At 34.0% G+C, this 25,287-nt stretch overlaps 1 protein-coding gene across 3 annotated transcripts in view; it reads left to right on the forward strand.

Annotated features, from left to right (window-relative positions):
- Positions 1–25,287, forward strand: part of NBEA (neurobeachin) — a 547,470-nt gene that overhangs the window by 180,841 nt on the left and 341,342 nt on the right. For all 3 annotated transcript variants that reach the window (XM_073229196.1, XM_073229216.1, XM_073229206.1), the window contains exons 25-29: positions 6,672–6,852; positions 8,831–8,961; positions 12,052–12,159; positions 17,253–17,421; positions 18,892–18,987. In XM_073229196.1, the coding sequence (XP_073085297.1) occupies positions 6,672–6,852; positions 8,831–8,961; positions 12,052–12,159; positions 17,253–17,421; positions 18,892–18,987 (685 nt within the window). The remainder of the gene's footprint in view (positions 1–6,671; positions 6,853–8,830; positions 8,962–12,051; positions 12,160–17,252; positions 17,422–18,891; positions 18,988–25,287) is intronic.

Consider the following 25,287-nt stretch of genomic DNA (forward strand, 5'->3'; position numbering starts at 1 on the left):
GTATGAAGGGCGGCAGGTATCCGGTGAGACGGATGTGCCATCCCTCCTCCGCCATCTCTGGTTTCCTCTGGTGATGCAGTAATTAGCAGTTTACCATTTCCTGGTAACTGATTGAAAGTTGTGTGTGATTTTAAAAATGCATTTTAATACTTGAGGCAGGAGAGGTCGCCCCCTGCCTTCCATGCATTAAGAACAAAATAAATCATTTTTTTACCTTCTGGCATTTTTCTTCATCATGAAATTTGGTTTTACATTTTGTGTATTATCCTTTGTTAAATATTTTTAAAAGGTTGTGTTGAAATTCACTTTTTAGTATTGTTTTGAAATTTGGTTCAGAACAAAAAAGTGATCTCTTTATAAAATTAGTAGTAGGTATTAAAGTTTGTATCAGGTTGAAATACATTCCAAATAGTCTTCTAAATTAAAAAAAAGGTTTATTAAAGTATAGTTGATATACAGTATTCTGTTGGTTTCAGGTGAACAGCATACTGATCCAACCGGTCTCCTGATTATTACACAAATATATTACAGATATTGTCACTATCTGGCAACACAGAGATGACACGATATTATTACAGTATCATTGACTGTGTTCCCTATGCTGTACTTTCACCCCTGTGACTGATTTATATTAATATTCAGATTTTGTGCCTCTCTATCCCCTTCACCTGTTTCATCCACATGCCCAAATTTAAAGCTGTAAGATCTCTAAGAGGATACAAAAAACAGTAAATTAGTGAAGTAAATTGTCAATAAACATGATTTATTCCTATTTCACTACGCAAATTTGCTTTCTTTTTATTTTAAATGAGGGTTCAATACAAATACTGACATCTTGACATTTGACTTTCAAAATTATTACCTGTGCAGTTTTAAGCACTGTAGTTTGGAATTTGAAACCATGTACTGTCTAGAGTGTTCGCAACAGACTTGGGGATTCATTCAATGGTAGAAAGTTCTTTTTGTTTCTGTCTCTGGGTTTCCACTATTTTGGTCCTTTCACTGGTTGTATCTATGCCCGGTTGTACAACATAGCTGATTGGATGTTGTTGACTAGATGGCTTCCTTGAAAGAAACAGGCGGATTTCCCCAGCCTCCCTTCGTATTGGCAGAACAGTGATTGGTCCTGATTGCTGAGTGTTGTTTCTGTTACTTGATTACAGAATATTCTTCCTAAACATTGTAGTAGGGTGAAAAAGTTAGGAAGGAGATTGTTGAACAAAGAAGGAAATCAAGTTGAAGATATGGAGCTTTTTGACTTAGATCAAAATGTAAAAAGCCGAAAGAGAATTTTGGAAGGAATAAGTGAAAAAGGAAACCCTGGTGATACACAGATTGCCAAAGGGAAGCGTTGCCATTTAGATGCCGTTAGAATTCAATCCTAGGTTGTATAAAGACAGAGAGAAATGTTTGAAACTAATGTTTGAGTGATCTAGTCATTTTGTTTAGGTTTGTGGAGTTTTTCAGAATATTTATGCATTATATGCAGATATGCATTTAATGAATAAATATGAGTAATGACGGTATGGCCGTGATTGGCAACATTTTTCGTATGGATCAGCTAGACAGGTACTATGTGGTGTCTGTCCCTACTACTTAATTCTGCTATTGTGCAAAAGCAGCCATAGACAGTTACATAAAATAATACATGTGGGGTCATCTCAATAAAACTTTTTATAAAGACAGGCAGTGGGGCAGATTTGATTTAAGGGCCATAGTTTGCTGACCATCTGACTTAGAGCATAAAATACAAATGTCAGAGTATGTTTTAGTGTGAAAACTTACCACTTACTGTTGACCATTGAAAATTCAGTAATTAGAGCTGAGGATAAATTCATTCTTTCCTATTGAACAAGAACTTAAATGTGACTTACTGAACATTTATTGAAGTTTACTTTTTTACAACGATTTCACTGAATGTTATATTCCACTAGATGTGTCACTTTCCACTTAGCTGTACTAACTTTTTTAGCATTTGACATATCTAATGTTGAAATTGTTTTTAATTTTGAAAGGGTAAGTAGAATGCTAAGTATTCTTTATAGTTCTCTATTTTTAAAAAAATGATGCAATGCTAACCCAGGAATTTGTCATTTTCATTTCTCAGTGTAAGTGTGGATCTCAGATAACTTACTCCTTTTTATCAAAATGTTGTGGCCCACTATCAGTGAGACTCGGACATAATCTTTCTGAAATTATGATTTAAAATGAGGTATATAGGTTTTAATATATAAGATGACCCTGTATTTTAACCTATGTTCTACCACTTACTGGATATGACCTCAACCTCAGTTTCGTCATTTATTAGAAGGCTTCAGCTATACTCACCCAACAGAGAATGTGTGGCAATTCAGTTAGGTAATACTTGCCACGTGCACGAGGTGGAGAAGGCTCAGTGAATGTTTCTTACGTTCCTTTTGGAACTGTTTTTTCAGAATTGTATCATGATAGAATAATCTTGCCATTTATAAAATAAGCCTGTCATATTCAGAGTCGTGAAGTTTACAGTAGGATATCTGAGAAACATTTAGTTACTATGAGTGACCCATTGTAGTGGAAAAGGACTAAAACAGTGTATGTAACCTTTCTGCAACCTGTCTGCATAGGACTGGCATGGTGGTGGTCTGGTTTTTGCCCTGGGACCTCATATGAATACAGTAATTCATATTAAGAACAGCATTTGTGTATTGCTGTTATATAGTATCAGCATGTAAGAGAGTTTGAGCTACTTAATTTTACTTGTGAGGAAATGTCTTAATGGAAGCCTGAAGGAAAAAAGAATAGTTATACATTCTAGTGAACGCCTTGAACTTTATTCTGATATGTATTCAAGAAGCAGGGCTTTTTGGAGTTTCGGTTTTGCCTAAATGATGTAATATCCCATGTGGCATAGAAAATAAGTGACAGAAATTGTCTCAAGACTCTAAATTAGACCCATGGCTTTAATTTTTGTCCTTAGGGAGAAAAAAATTAGACTTCTCAGTACGTAGTTGGCACAGTCTTTGATTTTGGAACATTATTTTTGTTGTTGATTTTTGGAGTTAATGTTTCCATGACTAGTCAGTTGAATCCTCTCATTTATTCTCCACCCATTGTTCAAGTTGGTCACAAATTAAAGCAAAGAATGGAGAAAAAAATGAGAGCAAGGAATGTGGATCAACGACAAATTGTGTAATCACTTTGTGATTTTAAGCTGACCGTTTTGGTCAGTCATCCAGAACACTGAATGTTTAGAATTTAATTCAGTGTCATGTATGGTTTCATTTTCTCTTACAAAAAAATCAGAGAGACTGTTCTTTCTGGCTTTCCTGGTAGTTTCATAATCATAAGAAAGAAGAGAATTTTGTCATTGAAAATGACAAGGTCTTAATTTAGTTTATCATTTGTATCATCAGAATATGTAGTTAATAGATTTGGAAGATAAACTAATTTTTGTGTTTTGTTTATCACATAAAACTGATCATACTTTATTTTTAGGATGGGCTTTTATATGTCTTCCTACATATTATATCATGAAAATAGTGTATTTGTGGGATTTATGTTCAGATGTATTCGTTATCAAAAATCAGAGAATAGGGATATTCTGTGAAGCCTAATGGTGTCCAGAGTGTTGAATATGCTGAACGTCATTCTCTTAGTAGTGTATCTAGGTAGGTAGCAGAGTTCACATGCAGACCTCATTTAGTGTATTATTAAGTTCTTTTCCTACAAGCGGAGTGTTTTAAAGTTATAATCAATCAAATATTTTGTTCTCTTATTAACTCCTGGGGATTTTGATCTATAGGAAAGGCACCAAATACTTTCAGTATTTTATATCTATTCCTTAATGAAAATTCTAGAAGGTTGGTACACTTTATTTCCTTAAGTCATTTCTACCTGAACCAGTATTGAGTTAAGGCTTTTACAAAGACACTGTATTATTTCATTTATTAAAATGTTTCCTTAGTCGTTTTCTAGGAAAAGATACATATTTTATAAAATAGAGTATGCATAATTTCTAGTTATATATAAACTATATTTACATGTAATTTGGGTAGTTGCTCTAATGAAAAAAAAATTCAAGTCTAAATATTTGATATTTAATCTTACTCATGTAATCTATAAAATGAACATCTCTTCTGATAATTTTTGCTTTTAATAAAATCAAATATAATTTTAAAATCTATTTTGTGTTTCGATTTTACATTGTATTTTCATTTAATTTTAATGATTTTCTTTTCTTGTACTTTTTTTGGTCTGTTGTCTGTTTTGTCTAATGCATGTCCAGGGTTCTAAGGTTAGTATTACTTCAGTAATTTTCAGGTTTTCAGTTTTAAATTTTATTTTTGCTTATTTATGAAATTTTTGACTTGGTTATATTTTGAGTTTTCATACCATCTTTAAATATCAGGCATATCTTGGTATATTTAAGAGATTAATTGAAAGGATTATTTTCTCAAGATGCTGATGAATTACCAAATTATCATCCATTATAATCTTTAGACAAAACTATTATAACACAATGACAATATTTCAGTCATATGTACAATCAGATGTTAACTAGTTCCAATGAGAGGAAACTGGATGGATTATGTTATTTTAAGATCTAATAATAATCATATGTCAGTGATCTTTATTTTTAAACCTGTTATGTTTACATAGCATTTCATCAAAAATTCAAATTACTTTTATATAGAGTATAATGGCTCCCTTTAAAGTTACTCTTTGCGTTAATGCTTTTTATTTGAAATTTTTATTTAGTCAAAAATAACAGTTTGGCAAGTTACACGGACTATCAATAATTTTGTTCACAATTTCTGTATGCAAGGCATTCATATAAAAATGAAGTCATATTTTGAAGTTTAGGCTTTATAGACCCCAAAAGATGTGAAAAGTAAGACCATTAATAAAGTGAGTTAGATTTCTCATAATTTTAGTTATTTTTCTTAAGAATGCATCTATAGATGATCCTAAAATTCTAATGCTTAGAAAATTATTCAGAATATTTGATAGACCTAAACAGTGGCTAGATCTTACATTCCATTTTATAAATGCATCTATAGATGATCCTAAAATTCTAATGCTTAGAAAATTATTCAGAATATTTGATAGACCTAAACAGTGGCTAGATCTTACATTCCATTTTATAAAACACTTCCACTGATAACAGGTTTAAAAGAGGTTCTGTATAAAATGAATTTTTTGCTTGTTATTTTAAGCTATTGTGTTGTGGTCACAGATTTTTCATCCAAGCTACAAAACAATGCTGTCTATCATGAAGAGCTGTGAAATAAGGAATCTCCTTTTAAGAAATCCAAGTAATGAAAATATCATTTCTTTAGACCATGGATATTGAATTGCCATAATGTTGTAAATCAACAATTGAAGGCAAATTTTTGTCGATTTTGAAGCTTATTTTAGAGAGACTGTCTTGATGTTAAATGGAAGGAAGAAAAGTTACTACTTTTGTGCTCTGTTAGAATTGAGTTTAGCTATGTAGTGTCTGCTGCTGTGTCTCCTGTATTTATCACCTATCTTGCACACAAGAAGTGCTTAAGAATTCTTTTTTCAGTCGGTGTTGCTCACTGACATATCCATGCTAATGGAACAAGAATGCATTTAGATAGAATGATAGTTAAATAATGTCAAAATGGAACATAAAAGGAGCAGATACTTATAATATATGCTTACCTTGAAGTTGAGTTTATCATTCGGTGGAAAAGGATAGTTAATCAGTTTGCCTAATGTGCCCATTTTCAGAAAATTTAAATAATATTTTTAATTTATAACGCATTCCTTACTTTCCTGTGCTCCCTGAGGCACTGAGGAAATGAGGCCTAGTAATAGTGAACCAAAGCAGTTAAAATGCTGTGTAATACACACTGAAAAATAAGGTAAGAAGTGTTGCTTTGGTTATAAAATAAAATGTTATATATCTTAAGAAACAGAATACTTAGTAACTTTCCCTTTAAAAGTGGTAAATTGTATATTTTCATAGACAGTATTTTAGTGGAAGTACAGCTTCACCATCTAAGCTGCTACTGATTCTTATTGTTAATGTTCTGTAAGTCACTTTAATCTCTGTGGAAGAATTAAAGATTTTCATGATTATTTTTACCCCAGATTTTTATTGTACGTATGAGATGTCTAGTAGTTTCAGCTTGTTCTGTAGTGGATGATAAATTTAAATTGTCATACATTCTGAGTTGACACTCAACTTACTGGGATTCCAAAGGAGAGTGCTACGTATCTCTTCCATCACTAATCATACATTTACAGGATAAAAGAATAATGCAAGTCTTTTTATAAATTAGAGTGAGGATTTTAGGAAAGAAATCTCAATTTTATATCTGTTAACTAATAAAAGAAAACTAGTGTACATACATATGTGTGATTATTTCTAAATATCTTTGTGAAATGATTTTAAATTTGGAATATAGTTTTTTCAAGTTGACATCTAAATTTAACATTGGGTTAAAGAACAGACTTCTATATTTGAGTATAATTCATAGGTAAAATAATTACGTTTAATTATCTCGTGATATATGGAATAAATGTATAATTTATAACTTACTTTGCTTACAAAATACACTAAATATTACTGAAGTATTAATTGCCTGTAGTATATATGTATGCAAGTACTATATTTCCAGTTTTTAAATGAGACAATTAAATCTTGTACTTTTTTAAAGACGGAATTGGAGAATATTGAAGTGACACAAGGCATGTCCGCTGAGACAGCAGTGACTTTCCTCAGCAGATTGATGGCCATGGTTGACGTGCTTGTATTCGCCAGCTCTCTGAATTTCAGTGAGATCGAAGCTGAAAAAAACATGTCTTCTGGCGGTCTAATGCGGCAGTGCCTACGGCTGGGTGAGTCTGTTGCTACCATGCCCGTTGAATAGTCACCCGCAGGTTAGTTGTTTGGTGCCCTGTGGTAGGTGAAGTCTTGATATGATGCAAGGTAATGATTATAGACTGCTTTCTAATTCAGAATTGTGAAATTAAACAGTTACAGTACCTCAAATTGGATATTTCATGGAATTGATCATCCTTAATGGATCACAATTTAAAATAAGGTCAAATATATTTTGAATTGTTTCAAAATCAGTAGGACGATGCCATTCTTTCATGTAAGTGATTTTAATGTGAAAACATCTATGAATCCTTTTTTGGTAAACTGGGTAGAGGGTCATTGTCCTGGGCCCACAAACATGTCAGAAGCCCAGTGACACAGTTTAATGCACAGAATGCTGAAAGGTAAGATTTGACAATACCAATCTCACTGTTTCTCAGGTTGAACAGTTCACACCAGTAAATATTACTGTACCTATACTGTTCACCTACTATGTTGTGTGGCAAAGAAAAGTTAGCACTGAAAACAACTCGTAAATTTAGACCAGCTCTTTAGGTAGGAACCATTCTTACATCTCTTGCCTTTGTTGGTGGAGAAATTTATTTACACTACTTAGACTTCTCAGGGGACCAGCAAGCTGTAATTTTCGTACCTGCCTTAGAGGCTGAGCAGGCAATAAGGGAATAAGGCACTTAGGGAGGAGATTCCTGATATCATAGTCTTTGTACTCATAATTTAAAAGATTACATCAAAATCTACACAAGCATAGTTTCAGAAGGGCAGTTATTTCTGACCCAGGGTAGGCATAAGAACTTCCTTTAAGGATGTAATAAAAACTACTCTTTTTTTGTTCAGTACTTTTTAAAGACAGGCCGGCTGAGAAGAATCGTATAATATCCCTTACGGGGGAAAGATGGACCACACAGAGATCTCCCTGACACAAGAGGTGTGGGGTGATGTCCTGTGGGCCATCATGGACATATTATTCATCGATACTTCACCATAGAGGTCAGAGTGAGCTTGGTGAGGAGGAGAAATATTTTTTTGAATGTCTCAATGTCTTGAAACCAGCATCTGGTTGGCTATTCTGAGCTTTCTGATTTCATTTTTGTCCTAAGAATTCCTAGCAGATTTGTTTTTTATCATCCATAGGACAGGTTTATAACTAATAATGAATCAGTTATATATCAATATGTGCTGTTTACTGTTTGAAGCCCTTTATATATGTCAATTCAGTTGATCCTCACTACATTTCTCTAAGAAATTTATGTGTTTATATACATTTTACATGTAAGAAAACGTGAGGCACAGACAGCTTCAGCAGTAGGCCCAGGGTCACACAGCTCCTCAGGGGCAGAGCCAGGACACCCACACGGATGGTGTGATTTGAGAATCGTGCTGTTTATTACTATACTTCTTCTTAAAATAGATAAACAAAAAGCTTGTACTTGTTGAATCCTTACTGCCAAAGGCCGCTGACTTCCCACCGTAAGTGAAGGTGGGATGGGGACTTGTGAGACTACACTGTGCTGGTGTGCTCTGTGGTTGTGTGAGCTGGGGGGTTTTAATCAGTACAGCTACCATGATAATCAAATTACAGGAGGAAATCCTACTATTAAAAACAATTTACCAAATATGAAGAGTAAGTAAAAAAAAATTTTTTTTTAACCCATAAAATTTAGAATTTTGAAAGATGGAAGTGAATAGAATAAGGAAGGATATACTGGGAGCTTCAGTGGCCTTATAACAGTCTGTTTCTTCTACTGGTTGGTAGTACATGGATATTTTTATTTTTTAACAGCATGTATGGTTTATATGTACTTTTCCTTGCTGTATTTCATAATTTTTAAAATTATTTATTGAGGTAGTATATTTTAACAATAATGCTGGGATGGAGAAAGGGGAAAGAAAGAAAAAAAGGACCTAGCAACTCTTTTCCACATGTCCTAGCCAAGAATTCATATGAATACTGTGCTTTTTGGTTTTCTTAAATAGTTTGCTGCGTTGCTGTGAGAAACTGTCTAGAATGTCGGCAGAGGCAGAGAGACCGGGGGAGCAAGCCTGCACATGGAGGCGGCAGACCCCCGGAAGCCCCGCAGGGTGTGGCGGCCCCCGCCGCTTCCAAGGTAGCCAACTGGTCTCTTAAGCATAGTTTACCTTAGAAAGCTCCTTGTGTTCATGAGAACAAAGCGACATGGTACTGCTTAAACAAAGAGCAGAGGTTTGGTCATCACACCTAGTTGTGTTACCAAGATTACTTGACCTCTCTGAAAAGTTCTTTGATTATTAAATGAAGATACTAATAATTTCTACAGCACAGGGTTCTTTTAAGGACTATATAAACACACGTATCTCTGAAAAGTTCTTAGTTACTACTATTTTTAAGAGTTTTATTAGTTTCACAGAGTTCAATATATGAAACTGCATTTTCTAAATGTATATGTTTTTGGTGATAGATATCCTCATAATATTCAATAAAACTACATGGTATGCCCAGGAATGAATGAATAATGTAGAGTATTTGGGCACATATACCAGTAATTCTCATTCCAAATTAGCTCTCCTGATCATATGTTTGACTGACGCTTGGCGTCGCGTTCAGATCTAAGCGTGCCCTCTGCGGTCCTGCGTGACTGCCCCTTGCTCACTCCGCCAGCTGCAGTGTGTGTCCCCACCCTCGCCTTGACCATTTTACTCACACTGTGGACCCCATTCAGTTCATCAGAAGAGTCTTTTTTTTTTTTCAACCTTTATGCTTTTACGTAGGGTCCCTTCCCTTGACGTATTTGTGCTTATTTTCCACCCAGCTCACGTCCATCCAACTTTGGGCTTTAGCTGTAGGGCTACTCTTGGATAAAAATGTTTTCAGATACTCCCACGGCCACCTCGTCCAGGGTAGCTGGCTGCTTGATATCTTCGTAAAACCTTGCATGCCTCTTTCCACTCACCACACATGTAATTAGATGTTTGATCAACAGTGATTTTTTTCCTCAAGAGAAGGCACGAAGTAGATACTGAATTCATATAAGAAGTTCTGTGTGGCTTCAAACTTCCACAGTTTTCACGAAGAACAACCACATATGTAGTGTATCTGTATTGCACCATCTTCCTTTTCACTACTGTTAGAGGAACATTCCCAAAATAATCAGGCCATGTATTATTTTACTGTGCACACATCTATCTCCACAGGGCCCTCCTTGCTTAGAAAATTAAATATAAACACATCAGCAATAGTGCCTCATGTTATTTGTGTAGGTATAATAGACTGTAAGGGCCTCGAGGGCATGCCTGTATGTTACACATCTTTGCAATTCCAGAGCACGGCTCACACGGAGAATACTTTGTCAAAAATGCACTGACTCGGGAACCACACAGTTCTGAGTGTGTATCCTGGCCGTACCACTTGCTGGTTTTGTGGCCTAAGCCAAGTGCATTAGTCCCTGCCTCAGTTTTCCAGTCTTTAAAATGGATAAAAATCTTAACTAATAAGATGTTTGTATGAATTAAATAAAAAACAGTAATGAATTAAAGTACTTTCCTGATATGAAGTAGTGAACATTTATTAATCTGAATTTTTCTCTAGCAGTTAGCTACTCAGTATATATACTCATGAAATGAATAAATGAATTAGTATTTTTGAGAGCTTTGATCTTAAAGGTGTCTGTACTTCATTTAGTAGATCATAGAAAGCTTTTCAAAACTGTCAAGCTCAGTGAGAAGGAAGTTTGTAGTAATTTAGTTGAGTTAGTCAGTGTCTCTTTACTAAGAACCATGGCAATGAAAAATGTATAAATGATGGGTATACAAATATTAGTGGAAAAGGCATGGTAAGAAAACATTTCAGTACAGAAATCAATGGACATAGTTGGTTGGTGAGGTCTGTTTTTTTTTTTCCCTTCTTGTGTTTATGCATTTTTTTACGTGGCACTTTAGTAAACAAACCATAGTTAATTTTGGTGTGGTACTAACCTGGTTGGCCTTGCGTGAGTCACACATCTTCATTGGGCCTTGCTTTTTATACTTTGTAGAAAGCAATAATACAAGCTAATCCTTTAAAAAGGAGGCTTTTTATAAGGACTGAACTACATGAATATAAAAACACTCTGTAAAATATAAATGGTATATAAATTGAAACAAATATTTTCATCTATGCTGTAAATTAGATACTTTTTATCTATGTTATAAATGTCATTTTATTTTCATTAATAGTACTGTGATAAGTATTATTAACCTATTATTTAGATAATACAGTTGAGGTTCAAAGAGGTTACTATCTCACCTAAGGACAGAGGGCTGGTAAATTTTTGAATTGTAATGGAAACCAAATTAGTATCAACCTTCAAATGCCATGCTATTTTTACTATCCTGTGCTACAAAGGAATCAAACATCTTAATTTAGGTGTGAAATATCATAGTTGAGGTCTATGAGGAATTGGAAGGAGGCCTATTTATTTTTATTAGTGGAAGTAACAGCAGGTTATTCTCTTTGCAGGCATTATATTTGGTACTTTACATATATAATCCAATAATCCACCTAATTCTTAGTACATTGTGTAAGTGAAGACGTACTAGACTGAGTTGCAGGAACCCTGGCGCTCTCGCTAGTTTGCATAAAATTGTGGATTTTTCTATCTTCAGCTGTAAAAAGGATTTTGGTGGTAATCATCTGTTTAATGTCTTTAAGCTTTAATATTAAGGCTATTACAATATTTTTTAAGTTTACCTTTTCTAACTCTTTGTAGATCATGAAATGCTTATACATATAAAATCCCATATAATTATGTATTATAATAACCTTATATATTATAAAAGCATGGTGGATAAGTGGAACCACTGACTCAGAGAGATTTATTAACTGAGGAAAGGGAAAGGGAAGCTCAGAATGTTTTAGTAAGAAGCCCGGCATCACAGCTGAGTCGTACTCCGATCTTCTGAAGTCCAAGAGAAGTCTTCATTCTGCTACAGTGTTACTTTTTTGAGGCTACAGTGGTAGCTGTGCCAGTAAAGACCCAAGAACACCACTAGTAAGTGCAACTGTGACAAGAGTAGAGGCTCAGGGGAGTGCTGTGACAGCACTGTTGTCACTAAATCGTATTTAATGATGACGAAGTAAAGGATGTGGCCAGTTTAATGCCTAAATTAAAGATACCAGAAATTATACTACTATGTATGTTTCTGTATTATGCAGTTTTTCACAACTCTCTTTCTTTTTTAAGACTCCATTAGAAAATGTTCCAGGTAACCTCTCACCTATTAAGGATCCTGATAGACTTCTTCAGGATGTCGATATTAACCGCCTTCGTGCTGTGGTCTTTCGGGATGTGGTAAGTTATGCCTGCTTGATTTCTCAGGAAGAAAGCCTTCCACTGTAATTGGTGTGAAAGAATTTATGTTTTATAAGGAAGCCGCATATTAAAACTAAATATGCTAATGTCAGGAATTGGAAGTTTATAATACACTTTTGATTATGAAATGGTTGAGACTTAGCTTTCTCAGAAAGCTTATTGATACATTATTTTTTAACAGTTTGAGAAATTTTAATTTAATTTATATGTATAGTAAGACTAAGGATAACTTTGAAATACTATAATTCATTTTGTTTTGAATCATTTAATCCTTCTCAGTATCCCTTGTTCCATCTTTAGGTCGAGTATTTTATTATTACCGATGTTCCTTGTATTGCAGATAAAAGGAATTAATTCATCAAGGTGTTACTGGCAATAACTTTTTGGCAGGGCAATTACTTTTGAAAGAAATTTGCATTTAAAAATATAGGTATCTCTGGGAATTTGAGTTAGAAAGGTAGCTTAATTAAACTTAAGGAAAAGATTGCTTGCTTAAGGAGATGGTTTCATGGAGTACTCCAAGCATGTGATCACTTATTCAACATAAATAGAAATAAACTACATTTCTACAGATTGCATAGAAACATATATAGCATTTCACAGTATTCATAGTACTTCTTAACATAGTTATTATTTACTAGCCATTTGGATTCTATTTTTATTTTAGTTGATGATTTATGAAACATAGAAGAAAATTTATGCTTTAAATCCACATTTTATAATCAATTGGATGGAGTACTTCTGTACTTTAGAAAGTGGTTAAAATACATTTCGGTAATACAGCATAATACTGCATGGTAGAAATATATGACAGAAAAGTTGTCTTTATATATATCAACCCTTTAGTATATATCAGTTTTTATAAATCACAAGGAAAATTGCACATGTATCAATAGAAAAACTGGGCAGTGGGCATAAAATATGAAAGATAAGGTAACAAACATGATTAAAAATCAATTTTACTAGTAGTTAAAGAAATGAAAATTAAAACAACAGTAAAGAATTTTACTGTTAGATAAACATTTCAAAATAGTAATAACCTGCCATTGTAAGGCATGGAAGCATGCTCTGTCATGTATCATTGTAGGCATATAAATTGGATAAGTTTTTTTAATTGCTCTTACCAATGTGTGTTAAAACTCTTTAAAATATCGAGGCCCTGTGACCAAGTAGTTCTACTCAGAAGTTACTTAACCTTATGTGCTCATCAGAGATGCCCGCAGGAGTATTGGCAACATAAAATACTCAACAATAAGAGTCAGATTAATAAATCATAGTATATTCATTCAAAGGGAAACTGCACAGCCATTAAAAGGATATTTTTGAGGGAAATTTAGTGACAGGAGGAAATTCTCATGATATATTTTAAGGGGAAGCAGCAGTATATAAATGTGCTTGTATTACACAAATACTAAATTTTTGTGCTGAGTGTATGTATATGCACATAAAAAAAGGACTAGACAAAATATACCAGAATATCACCAATGGTTATCTATAGTTTTTATTTTGTACTTTATCCTTTTATACTTCTTTGCATTTTCAAATTTTCTATAATAGACCCATATTCCTTTGATAATTAATACATGTAAAAGAATTTTCAAAAACTAGGAGATAAAATGCATGATAATATATAAAAACCATGATATAAGAACCTCACCAAAATCTGGGCCCTAATATAAACTTAGAAAACGATTGCTAATAGTTTAACCATTTAGAATTGGGAATTACTCATCCTGAGAAAATGTGTTAATGGAAAGAATGTTTTTTTAAATAACGAATGATTTAAAAAAACATGGAGCATATCTTCATCTCCAAGAAGCACACTCAGACCTAATACAGGAGGAGTTCACGCAGGCCTGACATTATGTCTGAATTGTTAGTAAGTGTGCAGTAGGTGGTTGCTGTAGGTTATGATTCTCTTTCAAAGACTCACAAGTGTGTCCTATGGTGGGTAACCCAGAAGTGGTGCTTGGCTTTCTCCCTCCAGGAAGGGGATTAGGGGTTCCTGGGTACGTCTCCCAAACACCATCAAGGTAACATAACTTGCGTTCATTGAGTTTATACTGTGTTTAAGACATTTAATACATATTATCTTAAGCTTCCAGTTAAGTTATTAAGGGAAAGTTAAGACTCAGAAGCGTGAAGTTCGCAGAGATACTATAAGGTAGAGTCAGAATCCCAGACTAGGTCTTTCCAAAGCACTCGATTTTTTCATTCTTGTATTTCAGAGATTCTGTGCCATACTTTTTTTTTCCATTTTGAAATAATCTATGAAACTTAGAAATGTTTTACAATTGATATACTTTGGAGTCAATTGTACAGATTATGTAAGAATTCTACTTGACTTTTGAAATTTTTTTGAATCAAGTCATTTTTAGCTGCTTTAATTTCAAAAACAAATGAGAGAAAAAATAGGTTTTTAAAGAAAAGTATTTGTACATTACATATGTAATATATATATATTATACACTGATCAAACAACTAAGTGATAAATATAACCTGTGGGTAAAAGCTGTTTATGTTTTTTTCATGGTCTTAGCTGTCTTACTTTTTAAGTAAATAATTTTCTTAGACCATACACACATACACACACACACACACACACACACACACACACACACACACACAGTCTCTTCTCTTCCTCTCCTTTATCTTATATTTACAGATTAAGGATTTTTATGGTTTTCAAGGACTTCTGAGTTCTGTTGGTACTGGGAGCAAGTGCATACTAGTTGTAGTGGCAGGAAGAAAATTTGATAAAATATCAAGTAATGAATTCCTCCTCCTGTCTCATTTGTTTTCTGTGATGAACACCTGGGACATAAACTGTTTAAATCCAAGTAAAAAAGATTTGTGTGAAAAAATTTGCTATGTGGTATAAAACATACAGCCTTTTAAAAAAAAATTTGTTCTGTGTTCCCCAGTAAACCAAAATTTGAAAGGAAACTCATTATGCTTCTCTTTTTTCCTAGAGCCTAGATTATACCAGGTCACCTGTATTCAAAATTATATAAACTAAAGTAATTTTAATCCTTAAAAATTGAATTGGAAAGTTTTCCAACATCCTGGTTTAAATTCTTGAAAGGATTTCACAGTTAATTAATTATATTACCGATCCAAGATTGAATAGCATTTCTTAAGCAGATGGGAGAAACATAATAGAGCTCAAGTCTTCATAATTATAAAGTACCTAGGCAAGTCAATTAATGTGAATAAAAATTTAGTTCTCCAGATGTTTAGCCTCTTATGTTGTATATTGTGCTTCATTTTCAAGGACATCTGGGAATAAGCAACACAGTTGGTTTACAGACTGGGATTTGAAAAGAAACAGCAAATCCTTTCTTGCCATACATCAGGGAAATTTTAGCTTAGCTAGGACAAATAGTTCACAATGTCTTTTGTCTTTTATTTGCATCTCTGCAACTTTGTAGTTGGCATTCATTCATTCAACACACATTGGTTGAATGTTTTCTAATTGGCTGGTACTGAGTTCCTAGCAGTGGAAATTAAAGTGCTGTGGGGTACTATGGTCTGTCACTGCCCGCGCTGGCTGAATTCATTCCTGGGCAGTGTCTTTTGTTGGTCTGATTGCACTTCATTTTCCTTTATAACTCACTGCTTTAAGTACTTGATTTTATCCTTGATGTATTTATTCTATCCACATTGTGTGCAAGGTGTGTGCATTTCAGATACTTCAGAAGAACCTGTATTTCTAGGAAAGCTTCCACCCACAGAGTACGCAATATGAAATTCATGATATTTCAGAACAAATTTAATCTGTTTTGGTCATTTCCTCCATTAGCTGTGCTAATTCTATTTCAGTGGTATTAAATCATCAGTAAATACTTTTTGTTTGCTTTCTTTTCTTACAACCATAAATTCTGAATCTTGTTTACACTGTGCTTAAATGAACTAATACATATAAAGTGCCTATAAATGGAGTCGCTAGATGCTAATGTATGTTTGTTTCCCTTATTTCAATCATACTATTTGTTACCTGTTATCTATGGGTCACAGTAATTACTTGCAGTTTTGGTTTGTGGTATCACTTTTACCTACCTTAGAAAAAAGGCTTTATAAACCATTTACATTTGATTCCTTAGATATAGACTAATTTGGAAGTGTTATTAGAGGTCATATAAATTTGCCTTCTTAACAGTCTTTCGCTATAAGATGGTTATATAAGCTTTTTGGATAGAGCTATCACGGTGCTATACAACTGTTTATATTTTTGCAAAGCATGCTTATTATAAAGCTATCTTTCCAGTCTACTTTTCTAAAACTATTACTTCTTTATACCGGCTTGGTCAGTATTTTTCAGACCTTGTGCATTTTGCTTTTGTCCTCTGGAAAAACATCATTTTGTCACTGAGCTTTTAAAATTAAGAGCCTCTGATCCTGGCAGTATTCTAGAGGTCATTTTTCAAGTGCAGGATAGTGGCGGTGTTACTTATTTTTATGTTCAAGATTGCATATCTTACTATCAAAGATTGCATGTGCTTTCTCTTAAGCTGCCATACTCACTTCTGACTCATAATGAGCTTGTGTAAAATTCATGTTTTATGATCCCCCATTGTTTATGTCTCTCCTGTTTTGTGCTCATAGAGTCTCCTGCTCAGGTAGTAATACGTAAGAATTGTATATGTATTCCAGTTGTAATTTTATTCTATTGGTTTTTTTCAGCCATAACATTGGAAACTCTTGATATTTTAATTTGAAATCATTCTTTTCAACCTTGTGCCATCTGCACATTTATAAATAGACATTGTTATTATGAAGTAATGAATAATAACAGTAATGAAGACCAAGAATAAAATTTGTGGCATATTCAGCAGAATTTTAACATTAGTTTGTTGAAATTACATTTCAACATATAACTCAAATGATAAGATTTCCAGAGTTTTGTATTTGTATTTAAATGAAAGTTATTAAATAACAACATATTTTTAGCAAATATTAAGAAATATGTTTTAATGAGATTTAATCAAGGAAATGAAATAGGAGTAGTTTCTTGTCCTTTAAGAACTTATGCTTTCCAAATTTTGAGTGTCAAAACTTCTTCATTGCCGCAGGACGACAGCAAGCAGGCGCAGTTCTTAGCTCTGGCTGTCGTATACTTCATTTCGGTTCTGATGGTGTCCAAGTACCGGGACATCCTGGAGCCCCAGCGGGAGACCGCGCGGACTGGGAGCCAGCCGGGCCGAAACATCAGGCAGGAGATAAATTCACCCACAAGTACAGGTACTTAGTTAAATGATTTGAGTTTTCATTATTTATCTCCTTTTTATTTCAGTTTTACATCCAGACTTAAACTGATCCCATTCATAATCACCTCAAATATTTATAAGTAGGTGGTATATAAATGTCACTTTAGTATTCTCTAGTTCCACAAAAATGTTATGAATGATGTTTCCGTAGTATTTGCTGTATTCTCGTTTTAACAATGCAGTTTTGGTTTTAATGCTTTCCATTTATTAATACAAATCATTTATGCTCCTATTTAATATGCAGATGACTCATATTTTAAATGTGTTAGTACTTTTTAGCCTTTATAAACATGAAAGTAGGAGGTCCTTGTGAAGACCAGGAATAAGCCACGATTTAAATCTTCATAGCCTGGTTCCCAGACAGCATTCTCCTTCCTTCCCCCTTTTCCTTCCTTCCTTCTTTCCTTTCTTTTATTTTCCTTTCCTTTCCTTTCTTTTGCTGTGTACAGTTATTTCAGTATCTAGACATTCTATCAGAGATTTATAAGAAGCAAACATGCATTCTAAACTTTATACCAAAATTGCTTCAACTAAAATCAGACTTTAGACAGCCATGAACCATCTTGGGGCCTGTTGTCTTTATCATCAGCAGAAGCAGCTGCTCATGTGTAGGAGTTCTTGAATTAGCAGCTTTTCTGCTTGAAAATGATAAACGCATTTTCTGGCAACTAATATTTTAATTTCATGGGGTGCCATCTATCAGTTGCTTTTCCTGCCAGGTACTTCTATCAAGGTTGTTTCTCTGGTATTTGCAGTGTATCTTGTTGACCCAGTGGTTATTTCATGTACCACTCTATTAATTTATAGTTGAAATTGTCTCTTCTAAATAAATACATTTGTTATATAAATAAAAGGGATATTTTAAAAAGTGAGTAGAAATTAGTGGTCAAATCTCTGCATTTTTTCCATACACATATCACATCTCATTTGCCTTTTATTGCTTTTATGGAAATGTGGGTTATGCTTTAGCTGTAATATTGGTTGTTGCATGCTGTATTTACTTTGAACATGTAACCATTACATGATTTCATCATAGCATACTCTTAACTTTATTCTTCAAATTAAACATTATCCTACCATTTCAGTTTGTCTTTTGACCATGTAAAACACTAAGATACTATTGTGTTAATCAACTATTTTTTTTATTTTCAATGCTTTCATATCAGTCATATGTGTATAAAATGAGCAGTATTTTAGTTGAACCTTCCAGTTCTGATTTTCTTGTGTGTTTGTATGTCTCTGTGTATGTTGCTAAAATTATTGATGATGTTTGTTATTCCCTTTCTCTTAATGCATAACTTCTTTCTTTCTCCCAGAAATTGAGTCTTTATTGCTGGTACTGTTTGCATGTTGCAGTAATACAGAGTTGTCATGGATCCTCAGTGGACCATATTGCAAGTCGTTACATGCTGGCTCAAATTTGATTCCGTGATTTTCTCCACAGTTGTGGTCATACCATCTATCCCTCATCCAAGTTTGAACCATGGATTCCTTGCCAAGTTAATTCCTGAGCAGAGCTTTGCCCACTCATTTTACAAAGGTAATATTGACCTTATCTCCTGACCCATTTGGGTATTCTTATTTCATCAGTTGTTGTATAGTAAATATCCATAATGTGATTGTTTATAAACAAGCATACCTCTCATGTTTCTTGGAGATATAACATGTTATATTTATACCTGGCTATTGAGAGCAAAATACAGCTTTTATATTTGCATTGTGTTATGTTTCTTTAAGTACCATCTGCAAATTAAGTATATGTATAACAATTAAACTGTAATTATATGTATAATAATATGCACAATGGTAGCATTCGAAGAGTCAGACCTTAGTAGTATGACTAAAATAGCCCTAAAATGAAAGTTACTTTAGACTTTCATAAAAACTTAAGAACAAGCCTTTAAAGTATCAAATTGATCTATAAGTTACTTAACTTTCTGTCCAAAGTTCTGACTCTCTTTAAAAAGGAATACAAAACATTTCTCCACAAAACAACATAAAATTAAATGTTAAGCATCCAATGAAAAAAATAATTAAATATGCAAAGAAATAGCAAAATTGATGCATAAACAGGAGAAAAAAATCAGTCAAAAGAAATTGATTCAGAAAGAACGGAGATGATGGAATATCAGATAAAGACATTCACACAGCTACATAAATATATTCAAGATGTTTTTCCATCTAAAAGAAAAAGTGAACATAATAAGGAGAAAAATGAAAACATTTTTTAAAAGAACCAGTTGAAAGTTTTAGAGACGAAAAATAAAATAGCTGAAGTGATGTCCCTGAGTATGATTTCCATAAGGTTAGTCTCTGCCAAACGAGGGATTGTACCAGGCCAAACTCCCCCAACAGCCCCCCGCCCGCGGCCCCCCCCTTTTCCCACATGCACACCCTGCCCGATTCCTGAGGCAGTGAGCATGAAGGATTTTGCACCTGTAACTAGGCGATGTTATATAGCACAGCTGCACTTAAGGAAGGGTGATGATCCAGGCAGCCCTGACTTAATCACATGAGCCCTGTAAAAGCAGAGAGTTTTCTCTGGCTGGTGGTGAACCGGAAGTCAGAGACACTCAAAGTGTGAGAGGGATTTGATATTAAGGAAGTTCTTTGCTGTGATGGACGTGACCGTGGGACAAAGACCTGAGAGCACTACCTGGTGAGCAGTCGGTGTGAAGGTGGGGGACTCTCGCCTACAGTAAGAGGGAACTGAATTTTACAGATAACTGGAGGGAGTTTGGAGAGGACCCTGAGCTACGGATGATACCAGAGTTCAGTGTATTCCATAGACTGGCTAGTTAAATAGAAGACCAATTTATAGGACAAAGCAGTGAAGTATTTCTTGTTAGGACTTAATGAAAGCACAGGTATCTTTTATAAATGTGCAGATTTTGAAAATCATAATGAAATGGGGGAGAAATTCTTCTCAACTCTATTCTTTACAAACACATCCAGCTCTGAACTGTATAAACTGAAAAGGATTAGATTAGATTGGATAAAGTAAGCTCAGTTAGAATAGATGTCCTCTGGAGATGGTTCTGTGTAGAAGCGTGTTCCAAAGGCTTAGTGGTAGTGAATGGAAAAGGCTCTGGAGTATTAGCACCCTATGGCGCCTGCATCAAAATACCAGTGCACTGCTTTCTTTAGCAAGAAAGATTTCTTATGAAAACACTTTCAGCTGAACTGCACACTGGCCTTAGTGATGTAATAAATTTGACCTACTTTAAGGCTGATGTGGTAAATTTGCAATTATTCTCTCTGTTTTGTGATAACACAGAAGCTGGTCATCAGTAACAGTTTCCGCCTGCTGTGCTGTGCTGGTTACTGAGGCCAAACGTTCTGTTGATGATGTTGGAACTGCAAAGTCAACTCCAAGTGATTTTACAGGATAAGAAACTAGTTCGACCCACTCTTCAATGAACTAATAGGACTAGCTTCTTTGTCTTGTGACAAATGAAAGAACCTTGGAAGCACAGAGTTTCATTTTTCATATTTTTCAATTAATTTGATACTAATTCTCAACGTAGTATCTTGATCTGTAAGAATGATCTTGACTTTGTTCACACTTGAAAAGTTATCTCGTGCCATTTTATGTTTTTGGTAGAATGTTTTATGTTTTATCTTCCATTAGCAGAAGATTCATACGTAAGAAATTCATGGAACGGGATTCCATTTCTTTCAGTGAAATATACTTTTTCTTAGCTTATATCTATACAGGATAAATTACTAGAAGTGGTTATAGATGAACACTGAGGGTGCATTTTAAAGATACATCATTTCTAGTTTCATTTCGGTTAAGACTTTAAAGTAAATACTCTGAGCTCTCTTGAGTCTTCATTCCCCCAGTGTGCCTCTGTGACACTGTCTTCTTTGCTCTGCGTGTTATTAAAGTAAAACTGAAACCAGGTGAGCTATGTGCTATTCCTGTGAGTGGTTTATTGCCAGTTCAGCTTGGATTAGATCAGTTAACCAGCAAAAAAGCTCATTGCCACATTATAAACTTCAAATATTTATATTCCCAGTGTTTGTTTAAGATGTTTACATAGGCATTTCTTTTGGTGAATCCCTCCCTGTATGAAACTTTTTGTTTAATATTGATGTATAATGAAAAAAGACTACAAATATAGTAACATTTGTCTGCACTGATTATGTTATACACGTACTTTCAGCAAACAACATGGACAGTTTTTGGAATTATTTTCTTTTTCCCAGGGTTACTTTGTTCTGACTACATGTGTTGAAATTTAATTTTATGTCTATGGAGTCAAATCATAAAACCATTTGTGCTTTAATTTTGTGTACTTCTAAATCTTTTTGTTTTTTTTCAATAATTCTAATTCATTTTCAAAATGTTATCATTCAATAATGCCCTTAAAAAAATAAATAAATCTTCACAGATAGCTTCAAAAGCTATGATCTGGGCTACTTAGTTTTCAACTCCTGCAACATTTCATTCCCTTCTTTCAGCCCATTTTGAGCCTTTTGGAAAATCTCTGAACTAGCTGCCTGGCTTCTCTTTCCCCTTTAACCTTTGTCCCCCAGTTCAAAGTCTCATCCCTTCTTGGGGTATAGCCATAGTTCCTCCACTGGGCTGCTTTCTCTCGTCAGTCTATTATTGATGGCAGTTGCGAAAATATGCTGATATATAATAATGTAATGAGGTACAATTTGTATTTAACATGAAGCATTCACATAGAAGTATTTTATAATATGTAATAAAGTAATTTTTCTTTCTAAGACTTTCTAAAGGTTTCCTGTAAGTTTTGGGACATTAAAACGCCGTGATCCACAGCGTTTGGTCCACTGTGGCCACCGCGGTTCCCACCTACCTGGGTCAGCACAGGTGCCTCCAGACTGGTTTCCTTACCCCTCCTGTTACACTATTCTACTTTTTATTCTCTTTACTTTATTACATTTTTTCATTCTACTATTCTTTTGACAGTTTCATTGCAATTTTTAACAAAATTTAAATGAGGTGATGTCCCTTGTTGATTGAAATTTTGCAGTTGTATTTAGAGTGAAATGTCGTGCAGGCCCGGGATGACCTGCGTGCTGACTACCTTTCCAGCGTCACCGCGTGATACTGTTCCATTTGCTCACTGTACACTCCCAGACTGCCTGTGGCAGGCCAAGCACCTTCCTGCCTCATGATCTTTGTGTTTTGTTCCTGGTTTTTCATCTCTCTTGTTTCTTGCCTAACTGGTGCATACTCATCCTTTAGATGTCTGCCTGACAGTGGTGTGACCTCCTCCCAGAGGCCTGCCTTGACTGCTATAGCTAACTTACTCCCCGTGACCATCCTGTCCTTGATGATAGCACCCTCTTCCTTTCCCTTCTTGCACTTACACAATTTATTTGTTCAGTTGTTTCTCAGAACACCTCAAGGGGCTAGTCCCTCACGCATAGCACGGCACTTGGAAGCAAATACAGTAAATACTTCATAGAGTAAATAAGTAAGCTAAACAAACTTTTGAAACGCTGAGTATTGATAGCCTTAACATGTGTTTCACTAGCAGACATGCTAAACAGAGACAAGAAACTTTTATTGATAACTTGACACACAAGCTGAAGAAGCTTAATGTTAACTATTTAACTTTTAGTTTAATAAGTCAGTAGTTAGGTGAACTTATAAATAGATATATTAGTTTCCCTCTAAAAATTTGTTATCAGGGAAAAGAATTAATACAGGAAATAACGTAAGTAATGTGGTACTAGCACAAGAATAGACATATGGCAGACACAGTCTATAAATAGACTGAAATTTGCATGAGCACTTCGTATATGATAAATATAACTTTTCTACTCAAATGGAAAAGGAAATATCATTTGGCAATGGTGCCATCAAATGGGGTAGTCATTTTTTAAATTAATTTGTATCATCTCATAGTATGCCAAATAAATTGCACATTTATTAAAATTAAAGGTAGAAATGAAACTGGACATAGTTCAAGAATATTAATATTTATATGAGAAAAGCTATTTAAATCTGAAAAGCTGAAGTTATAAAGTTAAAGTTTAAATATAAAACTAAATACAGGTTTTATACATCTGCATGTCTGAAAATATTAACAAAATTTAAAAGACAAGTGCAAACAGGAAAAACTTCACATTTCTATGATAAAAGTTAAAGCCTTAATGAATAAAGAGCTCTTATAAATCAGTTAAAATCATATATCACAGTAACAGAAAAATGTAAAAAATAAGCAGATAGCTAACAAAGGCAATGTACAGTACATATAAGGAAAACTTATTTAAATCTAATGTATAAATTTATATTGAAACAAAGTGAGTTGTAATTTGCAAATTAGACAGAATTTTGAAGGGTGAGAACGGATGTGTGCACTTTACCTAGCATGAAAATATCCATAACCCTTGATGTAGTAATTTTACTTTTAGAATTGTATCATAAGGAAACAATTAAGGATATTCCAATAACCTATGTACAAATATTCTTATCAGTTTTTAATTATTGCATAGTTAGGAATAAAGTTAATATTTATTAAATGGTACATTCATACAAACACTGAGGTGTTGAATATTGCATCCATAAATGTTGAATTTTATCAAATACCTTTTTGTGTTTACTGAGAAGATCATATGATGCTTATCTTTCATTCTGTTAATATCGTGCATTACGTTGACTGATGAGTGGATGTTGAACAACTCTACGTCCTTTGAATAAATCCCACTTGTTTATGGTGTGTGATCCTTTTAATATACTGTTTGAATTGAGTTTGCTAGTGTTTTGTTGAGGATTTTTTAATCTATGTTCATCAGAGATATTGGCCTGTAATTTTATTTTCTTGTGGATTACTTGTCTGATTTTGGTATCAGGGTAATGCTGGCTTCATAAAATGAGTTTGAAAGAGTTTCCTCCTCATCTGATTCTTTGAATGTCATAGAATTCACTAGTGAACCCTAATGTATGATCTTGGACTTTCGTGGGAGATTTTTCATTACAGATTAAATCTCCTTACTAGTAATCAATCTATTCAGATTTGCTGTTTCATCATGAGTCAGTCTTTGTAGATGGTATGTTTCTAGGAATTTATCCATTTCTTTCAGGTTGTCCAATTTGTTGGTATATAATTATTCATAGCAGTCTGTTATGATTTTTTGTATTTCTGTGATATCAATTGTACTAACATCCCTTTATTTATGATTTTATTTGTTTGAGTTCTCTTTTTTTCCTTGAGCATAGCTAACCTTCTTGACAACTTGTCAATTTTATCTTTTCAAAGAACCAAATCCTAGTTTCATTGGTCTTCTCTATGGTCTTTTAGTCTGTATTTTATTTATCACTGCTCTGATCTTTATTTCTTTCCTTCTCCTAACTGTGGGCTGTGTTTTCCTTTCCTAGTTCCTTGAGGTATAAAATTACTTTATTTGAGACTTTTCTTATTTCTTGAGGTAGGCAGTGTGTGTGTGTATGTCTGTGCAGAATGTGAGAAAGTGATGTGGCCTGAGGACCATAGTTTTTGGTGGTCAGTTATTGCTGTGAACTTCCTACTTAGAACTTCTTTTTCTGAATCCCATAAATTTTGGTATATTTCCATTTTGGTTTGTCTCAATGTATTTCCTAATTTTTCTTTTGATTTCTTCTTTGATCCGTTGATTTTTCCATAGTATGTTATTTATTCTCCACATAATTGTGAATTTTCCAGTTTTTCTCATGCCGTTAATTTCTAGTTTCATACCATTGTGGTCAGAAAATATTGTTGGTATGATTTCAGACCACTTAAATTTATTGAGACTTGTTTTTTGTCCCAACATATGATTTATCCTGGAAGATGTTCTATGTGCACATGAAAAGAATGTATATTCTGTTGATTTTGGATGG

This window comes from Manis javanica, chromosome 1 (assembly GCF_040802235.1).
Source record: "Manis javanica isolate MJ-LG chromosome 1, MJ_LKY, whole genome shotgun sequence".
Lineage (NCBI taxonomy): Eukaryota > Metazoa > Chordata > Mammalia > Pholidota > Manidae > Manis > Manis javanica.